The 16296-nt window shown below is 32.5% G+C and overlaps 3 protein-coding genes and 5 pseudogenes across 8 annotated transcripts, besides 3 other annotated features; 2 read left to right on the top strand and 6 right to left on the bottom strand.

The window, feature by feature from the left end:
• Window positions 1-9383: part of a mobile genetic element that runs on past the window's edge.
• On the top strand, window positions 1446-1908 carry TVAGG3_0467320 (annotated as a pseudogene). The gene has a single exon. A coding segment is annotated over exon 1 (463 nt).
• Window positions 1925-2620, bottom strand: TVAGG3_0467310 (annotated as a pseudogene). Its single transcript has one exon. A coding segment is annotated over exon 1 (696 nt).
• Window positions 3154-3280, top strand: TVAGG3_0467300 (annotated as a pseudogene). The gene has a single exon. A coding segment is annotated over exon 1 (127 nt).
• TVAGG3_0467290 lies at window positions 3297-3718 on the bottom strand (annotated as a pseudogene). Its single transcript has one exon. A coding segment is annotated over exon 1 (422 nt).
• TVAGG3_0467280 (Poxvirus D5 protein-like family) lies at window positions 3757-4188 on the bottom strand (the record flags this gene model as incomplete). The annotated part of the gene is made up of 1 exon (XM_051235331.1): window positions 3757-4188. The coding sequence occupies one exon, from the start codon at window positions 4186-4188 to the stop codon at window positions 3757-3759; it is 432 nt and encodes a 143-aa protein (XP_051093155.1).
• Window positions 5021-5677, bottom strand: TVAGG3_0467270 (uncharacterized protein; the record flags this gene model as incomplete). The annotated part of the gene is made up of 1 exon (XM_051235330.1): window positions 5021-5677. The coding sequence occupies one exon, from the start codon at window positions 5675-5677 to the stop codon at window positions 5021-5023; it is 657 nt and encodes a 218-aa protein (XP_051093154.1).
• Window positions 5799-6335, bottom strand: TVAGG3_0467260 (protein of unknown function, DUF4106 family; the record flags this gene model as incomplete). Its single annotated transcript, XM_051235329.1, has 1 exon — window positions 5799-6335. One exon carries the CDS (start codon window positions 6333-6335, stop codon window positions 5799-5801), a length of 537 nt encoding a protein of 178 aa, XP_051093153.1.
• Window positions 9384-10124: 741 nt separating the features above from the next.
• TVAGG3_0467240 lies at window positions 10125-11040 on the bottom strand (annotated as a pseudogene). The gene has a single exon. A coding segment is annotated over exon 1 (916 nt).
• Window positions 11041-13005: 1965 nt separating this feature from the next.
• Window positions 13006-13042: a mobile genetic element.
• A 1178-nt stretch (window positions 13043-14220) lies between these two features.
• Window positions 14221-14258: a mobile genetic element.
• The last annotated feature ends 2038 nt before the right edge of the window (window positions 14259-16296 follow it).

The following is a 16296-nucleotide window of genomic DNA, read 5'->3' as shown; positions in this document are numbered from 1 at the left end:
TTTCACGATTTTCATGAGTTTTTAGGCGACCAGTGTTTCTTTTCCCTACGTCGCATTTTTTCGATTTTCATGCAGTTTTTAGGTGTGAACCCCGATATAAATCCGGTGGTCGCAAATTTTTACGACTTTGTCGGTACGGAATCTCGAACCCTCGAAAATAGTCTGGGTCGCAATTTTTCACGGATTTTCGAATGGAATCTCTATCCTCGGTTTTTTTCAGAGGGTAGCAAACATATGAGGAAATTCATATGAGGATATTTAGGTCGAAAAAATGACCAAATTTCATTATATAACTGTATTTTTTTGACGAAGAGAACTTTGACACTTCGTAAAAAAAATCCCTGAAATCATATCTTTTATACAAAATAAAAAAACTAACGTTAGTTTTTATAAAATATTTTTTTTATTTTGTATGTAAAGACAGTAAATGACAAACATTGAGTTTGAAACAGTTAAAAAGATAGACAATGACACCAAAGTGGTTAGAATAGGTGATTTAAACGTAAGATACTCAAAGAAATACAACAAATATTCTTTGTCAGACATTCTAACACTATCTGGAAAGAAAGCAAAGGACTGGGTTAAAAATGCTTCTACTCAGAAAATTTTGACAAGAAATCCTGAGCTTATGATATCGGTAAGATTCTATGGAACTACAGCATATCTCATTGACAAAAGTCTTATACCAATGTTTTGTTATGGTTAGACCCAGTTGTTGGATATAACTTCATAACATATGGTTCATTCGATACTGAACGTTGCAGTGAAGGCTTACTTTTACATCGTTCAGAGAAACCGAAGGACTTCAATACAAAAAGAATAAGATAGGAAGAACATATAATATAACTCAAAGATATGACAGTACAGTCAATAGAGTCAAGGTTGTGTTCGTTAACGATATGAGAGCTGCTGAAACAGAACTGCTTGAAGTTTTTGAGAAAATGTATGGTGCTCCCACGAAAGGTAAAGAAACGTTTGAAGTAGATGAGATAGATAAAGCTATAAAATTATTTGACGAAGTTGCTGAAAAATACATGTAAAGCGTTTATTTTTGGTCTTTTGTGAAAGTCAGAAAATAAAGTTAGTTTTTTATAAAATATTTTTTTTATTTTGTATGTAAAGACAGTAATGTCAACAACCGAGAACACAACAACTGCTATCGTTCATGAAGCCATAAATGAAGAATACGAGTACATACAGTATAACAAACAGTTACGTCTCATTCGTTCGGTCAAAGACGATATGTACCAAATGCAAAGTATTTTGACAGCATGTTTTGCACCAGACACTAAGAAACCACAAGGGATGTTTGAATTAAATAGCACTCATGAACTCCTCAGTGAGTTCGAACATGTAGAACTTAAAAGATGTACCAAGACAGACAAAACTTACCATCACATCTAAAAGGTATATATGTTCATAAGTTCCTAGTTAGTTCAATAGCAATGTGGGCTTCACCTCGTTATGCAATCTACATACTTATGCTACTTGACGAACTTTGTACAAAGCAGAGAGAAGATATGATGAAAGAAGACAAAAACATACAGAAAAGAATACCACGTTCGGTACCAAAAGGAAAGGAAAAGAACTATAAGTATATGATTTATACTGAAGAGATGGAAAATGAAGAAGACAGAGATATGGTTATGTTGCATTTAGTCAGAAGAAACAACAAAAGCTTTTACGACCTTGCTAAGATTTACAAATCTGACAGAAATTGGTTCTATCGCGAAAAACTTACCGATTTCAATGACCCCAAATGAAGATGTGAAACAAATAGTTCAAGATACGTTACCTCAAACACACTATGATATTAAAGGTTGTACAATACTTACCTTCAAAGAAGATTTGCCATTGTTAAAGGAAAAAATAACAGAGTATTTTGACAACTTCAAACAAGCAGAGTAAATGAACCATTTATTTTTCAAGCTTGACTTTTTACAATTTGAACTTTGTTTGCGTAGATATGAATCTGAAAGAAGTATGAGGGTCTTGTATGACTTTGTACTTCTCCCATAGTTCATGTCTGTCAAACTTACCTGCCATGGACTCTTTCATAAGTTCCATGAATCGTCTTCGGACAATCCGGGGAAAAGTATAATGTCAGTAAGTATTTCTTTACATCCTTACTTAAACTCTTGGCTGTCTGTACACAAATGACAACTGAAATGTTAAAGTGTCTGAGCTTCTTAAGAATTCGACACATGTCTTGTTCTCTATTCTTTAACAAAGGATGAGAGGCGAAATCATCTAAGATAAGAAGACATCTATGAGGGTAAGTCTTCCAATCGTAAGATTGCAATTTCTTCGAAATGTATTCTATCTCTTTCTGTTTGTTTCTGAAGTGTTTCTTCTCTAATATTCTCTGCATTTCCTCATTTGGGTCTTTAAACTTAGAATTTATATACTCATTTATAGCATTGTACTTCAAAACTCTTCTTTGGTACTTTCTTTATCCAATCTAACAACTCAGAGTCTTTTATACATACTAACTTAGACTTCTTTATAATATCTTTGAACGAATTGACGGTTTGGTCAAATTGACCAGAAGTTACTACAAATGACAACTAACTCATAGAATGGGTTTCTTCTCATCTAGTTCTTGTTGTTGTGCAGCCATTTTAAGATAAGTGAAAGTCTTACCCGACCCAGTGGTGCAATTAGACCTGTTATACCATTCTGAGCAAATAAGAACTTGTCATGTATGGGTTTTATCTGAGCATTTTCTAATTTCACCTTGTTCTTGTTTAAAACATTCTCAAATTTCTTGTCAATGTCAGCAAACTTTTTTTCTAACATATTTTAGAAAAATTAAAATTTTTATCTTTAGAAAATGTCTAGCGATTTCGCTATCTATATTCGAGACAAGCTTTTCGACAGCAAAACATCTGTCGACCATAAAATCTTACATAGTGTAAACAAGAAAGGTGAATTTGTTCTAAAGTTCTGTTTCTGGGAATATGACAAGAACCATAAAACATTAAGCAGAGCAGTCTTAAAATTTGTCAATGACAGACTTGTTGACAGAGATGACGCCTCTTGGAGAGATGAAGTCCAACAAAACTTCTTAGAATGCAAAGAAGACACATGCACTGTTCTTGAAGATGAAATAGAAAACAGAATAGATGAGCTATTAAAGGACAAAGAACTTTTACATAAATATGGTTCTGAGAAGTTTGACATAACTCCACCAGAAAAGAAGAAGAGAGAAAAGAAAGAAAAGAAAGTAGAAGAAGAGAAGAAAGAACCAGTTCCAGAGAAGGGGAGATATGACATGTAAAAATAAAATTTTATTTTTAGAACATTTCTGGGTCAATGTCAATGTTCTCTTCCTCTTTAGGAGTAAACACTGGCTTAGACTCTAATAGCTTTTTACCCAATTTACCTTGAACTTCTACAACTTTAGACTCATAATATTCATAGTCGTCTGCTTTCTTTGGTTCATAAGGTATAACAAGTTTGTATGCTTTGCCTTCTTTAAGGTTTGAGAACCTTCTGTCAAAACTTTCTTTGACTGTTAACAAACCTTCTATGTCTAAGTCTTCAAATTTCGCACCATTTTTTAGTCCACAATAGCAAACTTAACTGGTTCGATGTTCCAAACTTTGCTGAATGAAGACTTTTCAAAATGGTAGAAGTAAACATTCAAATATGTGAATGGGTCTAGTTCTTCTTTAAGTCCTGACATGTACTTGTTTACTGAGATGAATTTTGTCATCTTTTCTATCGGATAAAAAAATATTTTTTTTTTTAAATTTACTCAGAAAAATTTTTCTTTGTATATACACCATTCTGTACGTCTAAAAGACTTTTGACATTTGCCAAGAATGTTCGTTTAGACGCTGTCATATAACCATATTCTTGACAATATTGTTTATACGAATCGTACAATGACCTTTCATCTAAACACTCAAAGTCAGTTTCATCTATGAACAGTTCATATACACTCTTGTTTGCTTCTAACAATGTTTGTCTCTCTTCGGTATGTGGAATTTGTCTTGGATTGAACTTTGAAATATCTAATGTCATAAAATATGAGAACAAGTGGTTGTAAAAGTCAGATGTCAAAGTTTCTGACAAAGCGTCAAAATATTCTGTATCTTGCATATGAGCTTCTGACGTTCTGACAACTACATATCTTCTGTCAGAACTTTCTAACTTCATCGGAACAGCATTGTTTGAAACCATAATGAAGTTTGCAACATTTTCACAAACTCTTTGGTCTTTATACTTTCTTTCAACAACTCCAACTTTATCTGTTATAAGACTCTTCAAAGCATCTGAGTTCAAAACTTTTGTTGTATCTATACTTTGAAGTTCATTGCAAACTATAAGTTTCATATTCTCTATTGAGGAGTTAAACTTGCCACAGATGTTTTCTAAGTTTGTCATATTCGGATTCGAATAACCTTCTAACAGTTTGCACAAAATATCTGTAAAGAATGTGTTCTTACCTGTTCCTTGTTTTCCAATTATAATGAGAGCAGTTTCATTTTTAGCACTTGGATGTTGTAAGATGTTTGCAAACCAACATAAGATATACTCATAAACCTTTTCGTTTCCATTGCATATAATTTCTTTGACATGGTCTAACCAAGCTTCTATAATATTTTCTTTCCATTCTACTTGTTCGTATTTATATCCAGTGAAGATAGAATAGAAGTTTGGAGATGGTGTATAAAACTTTATACCACGAACTGAAAAATCTTCAAGTTTTGACAATAAGATATCCCAAGCATCTAACATCTTCATGCCAACTTGTACGACTTTTATTTTCTTAAGTTTCTGTCTACATTCTTGTTCTGAAACTATTGTTGCTCTTGGTTTGTTAAAGACTACATCCCATTCTTTCATAACATAACATTCTGGGGCAGAGTCGACATAAATGACTAAACGTTTCAAATTCTCGACTGCTTTGTTATAGTCTCGAAATGGACACATATTTCTGAATGTTTGGAAGTCATAAAAATCTGAAACATCTATTCTGTACATTTTTATAAAAATAAAAAAAATATTTTTTTTATTCTTGACTTTGTTCTTGAGCTATTTGTTGCATTTGTTGTTCTTGTAATACAATACTTTCACCAGTTGCATCTTCCAATTCGAAACTTTCTGCCGTCATTGACAAATACATAGGACATAAAAGTTTTACAGGAACAAAGTTTGCGTCAACTAAGGTTAAGTTTATGTTTGCTAAAGTGTTTGAGTTTACTAAAGCTGAAAACTCTGCATTCGAATGAACAATAGGCAAACCAGCAGAGAATGTGTTGTTTATACGCATAAGTATCTTTTGGTCATAGTAGTTTCTGTCGACATTCGAATAACACTTTGAACCTAAGTTTGAAACAATATATAAAATAGGTGTACTTAAAGTCAATGGAACAGACATTCCTTGTATGACACCTTTTCCTGTTATAGGAAACTGTTGGTAGTAAAAACCAGATATAAGTTTTGTATTATAGCTCATATCGTTTAGAGTAAACTCAGTCGGACATCCAAACATAATGAAACCTGCTCTAGTTGCAGCACATGTTACACCCGTACTTAAAGTATTAAATAAGTCAACAAAACCTGTTGGTGGTATATCTGAGTAAGTATCTTCAAAGGAGTATTTTTTACCATTCACAACAACAAAGTCTTCTGGTGTCAAAAGAGCAAAACAGGCTTTAGTCGTCATTGTGTTTAAAGTTAGTTTACAATATCGTCCTTGAGGACTTTGTAAGTTTGTTGTTATAGAATTATATGACTCGGGGTTTTTAGTCGTAATAGTATAAACCATTATGTCTTCTGCCATTTACTTAGCAAATAAATTTTAATGAAATGTTGTGGTCGTCAAATATTTTTATAACGTCTGGGAAACTATATTTTAAGTTCAACGTTTCACCTCCTTTCATAACGTATATCTTGTCAATGACATTATATGAAACACCACAGCAACTAACGTCGGGTTCTATTTCTTTGATGTTTATATCGTCTGCCTCTGTCAAAAGTTTCAATAGTTCTTTCAAAACTTCATGAGGTGCAATGACATATGAGTTCACTTTTACAGGGTTGTGTTCGACCAAGTTTAACATTATACTTAAAGCTTGACAAATCTTCTCCTGAGTTTGAAGTTTGTCTTTCAGTTGTTGGTAGTCGTTTCGAATATCTGCAACAGAACTTAAGTCTCTGCTAACTTCAGGATATGTTGGTTGTTCTTTTACAGGAACAATTGTTATACCATCTTCGTCCTCGTATGGTTTCCCCACTTCAACATCTCTGTCTTTGACATTGACAATAACACTTTGACTGTTTGTTTGAGTTGGTGAATTTAACTTCACATCTGCCACCGCCATTAAACCTTTTGAAACACTTACGCTTCTATTTTTCGGAAATGACATTTTACTTAGAATAAAAAGATGGACGTATTCGAGTATCTCTTCGAATTGAAGCAGAACAAAGTTTACACACACAAACAATACAAATACATTGACAGAATAGTTCTTTATACAAACAATGGTAAATGTTATAGAATAGCAGTCTTTGCTGAACCAAAATATTTTCATAAAGCAAAGAAAGTTGGTATAACTGAAATGGTGAAAGTTCTTGAAGCAGACAAAAATATAACTTCAAAACTTACAGATATTTCTAAAGGAAAGTTTATAATACAATATTATGTCAAAACTGGCGTACTGTCAATATTTGACGGAGAGAAGTCAGTTCAAGAACAACTTACTGACCTGCTGCCAAAATCTGCTCGATGGAAGCTGTCGTTATGCCAATCTGAGGAGCCCCAGCAGGTTCATCGAACGAATCTTCAAAAGAGCATCTTCCGTGAAAAGTGCTATTGGTTTTGTAAACTTCTTTGCTTTCAATTCATCTGGACCGTCTCTGTCACCAGTATATTGTATTTGTACAGTACCAACAGTTGAAATACCACCCATAAAGTCTTCTGAGTCAGCAAATGGAATGCCAAGCCAAAAGTTGAAACGGTCTCCATTTGTATATTGAGTTTTTTGACCTCCTGTATGAGTCCATACTTTCACATATGGCATAATAGAACTTTGCATTTCAGGTTAATGGGTTGTTGTGAAGTTGTTGTTAAAGTTCATAGCATCTAATGTCAAGTTGTATGACCTCATATCCTCAACTGTAGAATATTCTTCTCTTGGATAATATTTGCCATCTATGTTTATATGATATTTAATACCAGGGTTGTAGAAACAAGAATAGTCATTTATAGTTCGTCTTGAACAGTACAAAACATAGTATCTGCATGTTTCATTGCAGTTGTTAAAGCAATATCTGTTCTTGCACCTGGGTCAGCACTTTGGTTTCCAACTTCACCTGCAAAGTCTTTGACAATATTTGGTTATAGGGAACATAAGTGGAACTGCAATATATTTGGCAGCTAAAGCATTTGAAATATCTGGGTCCAACATATAGACTGCAAGTCTGCTTTCTATTCTCTTGCATTTCAAATTTTTCGCATGTAAATTAACTGGTCCCAAGCAGTTCCAGCAGCATTGAAATAATAGTTTTACTTCATTGTTGAAGTTTGAGAAACCAAAGTCTAAGTCAACTTTGTCTTTGCAAAATTCGGCGAATGACGTTTTATTTGTTCCCTCTACGTCTGTAATAGTGAATGGGTCTTGTGTTGTGCAATGACTAAGTTATTTTTGCTTGGAGTAAGTTCAATAGAAATTTTTCCTGCCCAGTTTGGCAAGTATCTTAAAAACCTGAAAGATGAGGAAAGATGACCAAAGGAACTCTAAGTTTCAGTTTTACTTTAGTGGCAGCAGTTCCATCTGAACCAGAAAGGTTAACATAAATCCTGGAACGTTAGGGTCAAGTCTTCTTATTTTCTCAATATTTGCATACTGGTCTGTTTGTTCTCTAGTTGTGGTTGTACTGAGTTCTCAAAGCGAACCATTCATAGTTTGCCCATGTTACTGTTTGAACTAAGTCAGAGTTAGAATATATCTTATATCCCATGAAAACTTCTGGAGCATATTGGTATCCGACATAGAAAATTCCATTGCAACCTTTCTTGTCAGACAACTTGCAGAAGGTTTTATTTCAATGTCTTGTTCCACGTATAAGAATGAGTTGTCAATAGAAATAATGTGAAACCTGTCGCAAGCAATATCTACTGTTGTTGAAGAACCTTCTCCAAACTCACCTACGTTTCCATAAGAAACAGCAGTTGTATATTCGTAAGTTCCAGGAACTATTTCTGACCTTCTAATGGCATTGTCGCATTCGTTATACCATTCGGAAACATTTTCCGTTCATGGCATCCAAAAACTGTTGGCGTTATATTCTGAGCGGCGTACATTTCATATGGGTAAAAATATAGAAATAGTTGGTTTATGTGTCATAATAGAACCCACGTGACCAAGCTTTACTTTCTCCTGGCTGAGTTTTTAACTTTCTTTTTCCTTCATTGCCACTACTTTCACTAGATGAAGTTACTTCTTCACTATTTTCACTTTGTTCTACTCTTCTTCTTTGGTGTCGCTTTTGGTAACTTGCCCTCTGCTTCAAGTTGTTGCATCTTTGCCTCATTTCACCTAGTATGTTGTAAATTTCCCATGTCCTTTTTTGCCTTTGGGCTCTGGTCGCCCATCTCAGGTAACCTATATCCTAGAAAGATTTTGTCATAGTTTGTATTTGAGTCTTCGCTTATTGTTTGCATGACTCTTTCCTGAGTTTCCGGTTCAAGCTCTTCAAACAGAGCTTGTCCATATGGAATAAGCTCGTTTCCAAATATATGTTTTTGTAGCCATTCTGGTTTCTTTCCATGTTACCAATAATATCTTTTGTGAATGGGAAAGCTTTTACCCAATGTTTCAGTCTTGCGTCATTTATTTCTGTAGTTGGTTTTATTTTGTCAAGGAACATGTTTTTCAATACTAACATTTCATTTGTACTGTCCATTTGAGTTTTCTTAAATATTCATCCCTTCTCGGTTCATTGTCTGCAATGTAATTTTATGACATTTTGCAAACTTTCGTTTGCAAGGTCATGTACAATAGGTTCTCTTCCTTCTCTCTCCCTAACTTTCTTTCTAAACTCTTCACCAAATATACCATCTTTATGGTTCTGTGTAGTTCTTTGAGATAAATGTTCTAGAACGTCAGGTGTTATATTTCCATCAGCCATGTTCATTTCATACTGGTTCAAAAATATCTGCATCTTTCATATCTTTCAATGGCATTAAAGCCGCGCTGAAAATACCAGCTATATCTGGTTCACCATTCACTTCCATTGCGTCTACAACTTCTTGGAATTGTGGTTGTAAGTTTATGAACCACCTATCCGATTAGCTTTATGACCCCATCTCATTGTAGTTCCATAGTCTGCAGAAACAAAAGTAGGTTTGTTTCCATATTGGTTAGGTTTCTGAATGAACTTTAAACAATGTTTCATTTCTATATGTTTTGTTGAAATTTAACCTTTTATTTTCACCGAGTTCAGCCAAAGATTGAACGTTATATGGTCGTAAGTAAAAAGGATTGTTGTATTTGCGTACATTTTCTTTCAGTACTTCCATTCTATGCTGAATATTTCATCTGATGTTGGAGTCTTTTGTATGTCGGCGAACATTTTTCGATATTCTTCTACTATGTCAGCCGAATTTTTCTTAGACTCTTGGAAAGATTCCATATTCCCCGCATACACTTGTTGAGGGTCAAGATTTTTCGGCTGTTCCAAATCTTCATCTAGTTCTGTGAAGTTAGTTTCCAAAGGAGGGACTTGTTCGTTTCCTTCAGGCTCTTCTAGCTGTTGTTGCTGAAACTATTTCTTCCATGTCTGGTTGTATCTGAACTTCTTCCTGTGGAGTTTCTTGTACCTCATCTGCTGGCATTTCATATATTCCGAGACCGTTTTTAACAAGTTCCCTATTTAAGTCATCCGCATTCATAACCCTTTCTTCTTTCGTTCCGTCGTCTATTTTTTACGCGTTTCATGAAGATAGTTGAATTATCATTTATCTCTGACACCAAATATCTCGGAGTAAATTCAGTCATGTCATTTGGATGATATGCTATTAAATCATATCCCTTAGCGAGCTTGTATTTTCCAGGTTTGAAAATTATATCCCATTTGGTGCTGAACCATAAAGCTAAATAGGTTTCGGGTCAGTATTTCCTTCCTTGAACTTTCTAATAGCTTCTTTATATCTGTCACTAAAGTCAAGAGTATCTGGGTAACCATAATTTTCCTTAAGCATTTTTAAGAATTCTTGGTTTCCTTGTTCTCTACTTCTTTTATGTCCTTGCTCTGTTTGTGGTTGTGGTGCAGTGTTTTGAACTGTTGGTTGCTGTGCTGGTTGTGGAGGTGGTTGTTGTGCTGGTTGTTGTTGTGGTGCTGGTTGTTGTGTTGGTTGTTGTTGTGGTGCTGGTTGTTGTGTTGGTTGTTGTTGTTGTGCTGGTTGTTGTTGTTGTGTTGGTTTTGGTGCATGCCTGTGTCTGTGTCCATGTGACGATGTAAATGTTTTAGGTAGTCCTGGTGCAGGTGCTTCTCTTGGAGGGTTTGGTGGTATATAAGTTCCACTAGCTAGTATATAAGTTCCACCAGCTGGTATATAAGTTCCACCAGCTGGCACATATGTTCCATCTGCAGCATAGTGTCCTACCTGACTTTTCGTTTTTAAGAAAGCATTTACTAGGTCTGTTTTGGTCTGTTGTAACTCTTTTTCTTGACTTTCCACAACAGTTGCTCTAACGGCGTCATAGGCACTTTGAACTGCCTGTCTCGTTGCTGCATCTGTTATTTTCGTCATATTTTGTGCTACTTCTCTTAACTCTTTGTCGAAACCTTCAGACTTCAGTTTCTTTCCAGATGAGAAGTCGTTCACTTGTTTCACCTTACTATGAAGAGCTTCGAAGGCGTTCTTAAAGTCAGCATTCATTAAAGCTTCATTTGAACTGTCTTCATCCGCTTGTATTTTTGTCCTTATTGACCCTATAAGTTGGGCTGCTTTGGCGTGGCTTGGGCATCTAACCAGTCATTGTTAGCTTTTATATATTCTGCGCTTTTCATTGCCTTTTGCATGGCTGCGTCGTTATTTTTACTTTCTTGTGCTAAAGTTTTCATACTGTACGGTTTGGTTTTGCAACTGTAAAAGTTTTTCTGCCTTTACATTTGCTTCAACTTCTTTTTATACTCATCGCTATCCATATATGTCTTCAGGGCTTTTTGTTTTATCTCTTCATCTTTCAGTACTTTATATTGAGTAGTATGGTTTTTCAAATTTACAACATCTTGTTCCATTTTTGCTACTTCTGCTGCTTTTTCTGACACTTTTTTCGCATTTCCTCTGTACTTAGTTCTTTCAGTTGTTCTTCTTCTTCTTTTTCTCTACGTTTAACTCATTGAGTTTCTTTGTGTGTCTGTCATATTCTAGTTTCTTTTCGTTTTCACTTATTTGCTTCTGTATGTCTATGTTTGACTTTTTGACATCTGCTATTTGATTTTTGAGTGAACTCAAATTCATTTGACTTTGAGGGTTATATGCTGTTCCGTCTGCAGCTCCACCATAGCCTGCCATTTTCGCTAAAAGTGCCGCTCTTAAACCTCCACTCTGTGCACCAAAACTCGGTTTAAAAGCATAGGGTTGCTTGACATTTGTTGCAACATAGTGGGGTCATTCATTATTTGTTGTTGCAACTGTTGTTGTGGTGTCAGTTTTACTATTGGATGTTTCAATGCTCTCTTCCTCTTACGTATATTCTTACGTAGCTTACGTGGCATTTTAAGTGAAGTAAAAAACGGTTTTTGACAGATGTTTATATGACACTTTCTCCGGTTTATAGGACCTCTCTCATATTCTATCTTGTCATATCTAAACTCATAGTCATGTATGTCCTCTAACCATCTCATAACGGTTTCCAAACCACTTTTATCGGATGTAAAGTAAAAGCATGGATGGTTATGTAAAACGTCTAAAGTTTCTAAAGAGTCTCTCAAAGTATACTTCCTTGGAACGCCCGTAACTTTTCCTGTAGCGACGATAGACCCTTACTTGTCCGGACAAAGTTATACTATTTTGAGTGCTCTACCAAAAAAGTCAACGACGACGACTCTCAAAAATTTTTTATGGGCTAGAGGGCGCAACGCGCCCGGGAAGCCCCCAATACCCAAAAAAACTTCATTTATACTAAACATCTTCAGGGCTAGAGGGCACGAAGTGCCTGGAGGCCCCACTACCTTTTTTTTTTTTTTTTTTTTTAATATATCCTTTATTTCCTCGTTTGTGAATCCTAATTTTTTAACGTTGTTAGTTTTGACGCTCATTTCATACAAAATAAAAAAATAAAATAATAAACATAACTAAGTTTTAATTTTTCGTAAGAAGTTTATTTTTTAAATTTTTTTTTTATTTTATTTCATTATGGTAGTGAATCTTTCATTCATGAAAATAATTATTTCTGATTATTTTATTCTCTCGTACATACTAGATTTGAAGAATTCGGAACTTTTACCATAATCTCCTAAATGTTTTCTTATCCCTAACGTGTGCCAGTTATTATATGAAACTGAATAAACTTTATCTTTATTTACACCTTTCATCACTTCAATATATTTATATCTCAGTTTTGATTTAGCATTTTCATATTCATTAGCGTTTAATAATTCACAGTCTTCCTTTTTTAATTGATGTTTAAGATATTCAGGATTTAATACTCTAACGTTTATAGCTCCTAACTTAGTTCTAAAGGTTTTTCTACAAAATTTAGGAATTCCATCCTCTTTAATGTCATCAATGATTTCCATTTCATTATTTTCAATTTCTTCTTCTCGTTTATGAGGTCTTTGTATTATGAACTCCATTGATTCCATGAAATTAAATATTCTTTATCATTATATTTATACCTCATTAGCTTATTTTGGCTTTCATATTCATTTAATAATTCACAATCTTCATTTTTAAATTGAAGTTTAACCCTTTCAGGATTTAAACAATGTTTAATTAATCGCGGAATATCTGACATCATCTATATATAGCTTCTTTTATTGTAATAAACAGAAATTCATCAAAAGTGATAGCTCTCAATTTTTTGACATTTGTAAATTCTAAATTGAATGAGAAAAATGAAATAATACTAAGCATAATACAATATTCTAGATTTAATTATAATTAGGAAAAAGTTAGTTTTGAGAGTACTTTTCATAGGCATATAGAATGAAATCTTCTGAAAAATAATATCACATAAACTCATATTATTTTCTAATATATAACTATTTTATATAAAAATCAAATTCAATGATCTTAAAAGCGAAGGATAAACCTCAAAATTTACGAATATAATGAGTGGGAATATAATGCTTATCTATCATAAAACCATATGAAATATCAATTTTTGCTTTACGCCTAATTTTTGACGACAATTAGCAAAAAATGTTAAATGTTAACACTCAGTCCATTTGAATATGAAAAATAAAATTGACTTTGATTAAATGTTTTTATTTATCATGCAATTCTTCTTGCGACCAAAGATTTGAATAAAAGTTCAAAAAATAAGATAGCTTAAAAAATAATATACGGTAGTGTTTACTAATAGATGAATAGTATATAAATTCTATTAAAATGGATTTGATCCAAAAAAATATATAAAATTTGATCATAAATAAAATCGTTTTAAATTACTTCTTCATTTAAATTATAACAATTATTTTTGGTTTTATATTTTTTTGGATCAAATCCATTTTAATAGAATTTATATACTATTCATCTATTAGTAAACACTACCGTATATTATTTTTTAAGCTATCTTATTTTTTGAACTTTTATTCAAATCTTTGGTCGCAAGAAGAATTGCATGATAAATAAAAACATTTAATCAAAGTCAATTTTATTTTTCATATTCAAATGGACTGAGTGTTAACATTTAACATTTTTTGCTAATTGTCGTCAAAAATTAGGCGTAAAGCAAAAATTGATATTTCATATGGTTTTATGATAGATAAGCATTATATTCCCACTCATTATATTCGTAAATTTTGAGGTTTATCCTTCGCTTTTAAGATCATTGAATTTGATTTTTATATAAAATAGTTATATATTAGAAAATAATATGAGTTTATGTGATATTATTTTTCAGAAGATTTTGTGTTCTTCTTCAAAATTTTATTTTTTTATTAAAAAGAATCTTTACAAAATATACATTTACTTTAATTAATATTTAAAAACGTGCTCTATCAAAAGTTCCAAAAATTCAATATTTTAGCTTTTCTGAGGTGTCACTTTTGATGAATTTCTGTTTACAACATTATAAAAGATAAAAAAATAAATTATTTTAAAATTAATGTTAATTTAAAGGTAGTCTCACGAAAATACGTTATTTTCCCGATGCCTTGGAAGCAGCTTTGCAGGTTACCCGTAAGGTAACCAGTAGAAGTTTCTGAGCAAGGATGAAGAAGATTAAAGAGCCTTTTTATTGCAAACGCTATATTTGTAAGTGTCTTTGTAGAACTTCTCATAAATTCAAAGATTTCCAAAAACGAATTTTTCGATTTTGATATAATAAATGATATTTAAACAAATTATAGATGTGTTTGCAATTAAAAAAATCCGAGTTAACTACAATATCTTCAATTTTTGTCGTTCACTTTTTCATGTCATACTGATAGCAAGAATACTCACCCAATTTGGTTACACTTCATGATAGTTTGAAGTAAAAAAATGCCACAGTTTTTTTTATTTGATATCGTTATCTAAATTTTGTACAGAAATGAAATAAATTATAATATGAAACGTGTGTTATTATGCTTGTTGGGAAACAATCCAATACTTATGTCTGAATGAAATGATTATTTCTACGAGATTTTGCATATTCAGCTAATAATGCTATCAAAATCAAATAACAATAAAAAGTTATTTTGTACATAATGTAACTTAATCTTTAATACTATATAGAACTTCGAAATACGACTAAAAGGTGCGAGTTACGCTTAAATACCTTTTTTTCCATCGAAACTTGAAAGTGAGGATAACTCAATGGGTAGGGGTATGGGTTCGACTTTTTCTATTGGGCAACTATTTTTTTCTTTTCATTGTTTCAGCATTTTTTTATGCGATTATGCATAATTATTTGATTTCCTATATATTCAATAATAAATTTGTTCCGAACTCTTAACAAATAAATAAATTTTTAGAATATTTAAATTTATAGCTCCCTACATTAATATAAAGTGTTCGAATAGTTCATATATAGTTTCTTTAAAATAATTTGTTTCATTTTAAATTGGTTTGGCACAATGCTTGACATAACATGCACAAAGCTATGCCATTTTAAAATATGTATATCAATCAAGCCGATTAAGTCCATCCTAAACGAAAATCATCGATACTCATGAATTTATGATAGTCGTTCTTGATATAATTGCGCGTTTTAAAAAATGCTTACTTTTGAACACAGAACTTATCTATCCATATTTATCAATGAAAGTTTATAAGATGCATTAATGACAAAACCTTACTTTATCAATTATAATCTTATCGTAAATTTCAAACTACAATACTGTGGGGCAAATATTAAATAACCACTATGTTGCGGATTTTATGTAAGTCTGCAAACTGTAAAATGTAATTAAACACAAATAAAAAAAAAATGTAAATTTTAATCGAGAAATTTAGCAATCTTGAAAGCCTTGATCGGCATCTTTTACAAGATGTCAGTAATGCATATTCAATAACTATGAAAATCTAGCCAAGCATGGATTTTTTTCGAAAAAAAATTGTATTAAATTTCATTTTTCATTCTTTATACAAGTTTTAACCTTTGGTGCAATTATATCCTATCGCAAATGCATTATTGACGTTATTACTTGGATACTTCTTCATAACGCTAAATCTTCAAATTAGTTATGTGTTTGTTACTAATAGAAGTTGGAAAGGTATTAAAAAAGGAAATGTTAATAAATATACATGTTTAATTAAAAAACAAACAAGAATAAATTAAATAATTTTATTTCTTAGGAAAGTCTAAGTTTTGTAATAGATAAATTGCTTTTTGTGTCTCTTCTTCATCAATTTCTGGATGTTGATTCTCAGGTGGCGGACTAATTAAAACATCATGGGCAATATCAAACCATTGTTTTAGTTCGTTGGCAGAAGGAAAATGATCTTCTTGTATTGGCGTTATTAATGATTGAAAATCATCAGTTGATTCTGCATTTTGGGAATTTTCCAAATTTTCATTTGGAAAATTTGAATTTTGAGATATTGTTTAAGCACTCAGATCTCATTTTTAAAATATCTGCACCAAATTCTTACATCTGATAATTTTCATGTGTAACCAATGTTTC

The sequence above is a fragment of the Trichomonas vaginalis genome, chromosome II, assembly GCF_026262505.1.
Source record: "Trichomonas vaginalis G3 chromosome II, whole genome shotgun sequence".
Taxonomy (NCBI): Eukaryota; Parabasalia; order Trichomonadida; family Trichomonadidae; genus Trichomonas; species Trichomonas vaginalis.
This window is presented reverse-complemented; position numbering and strand designations above follow the sequence as displayed.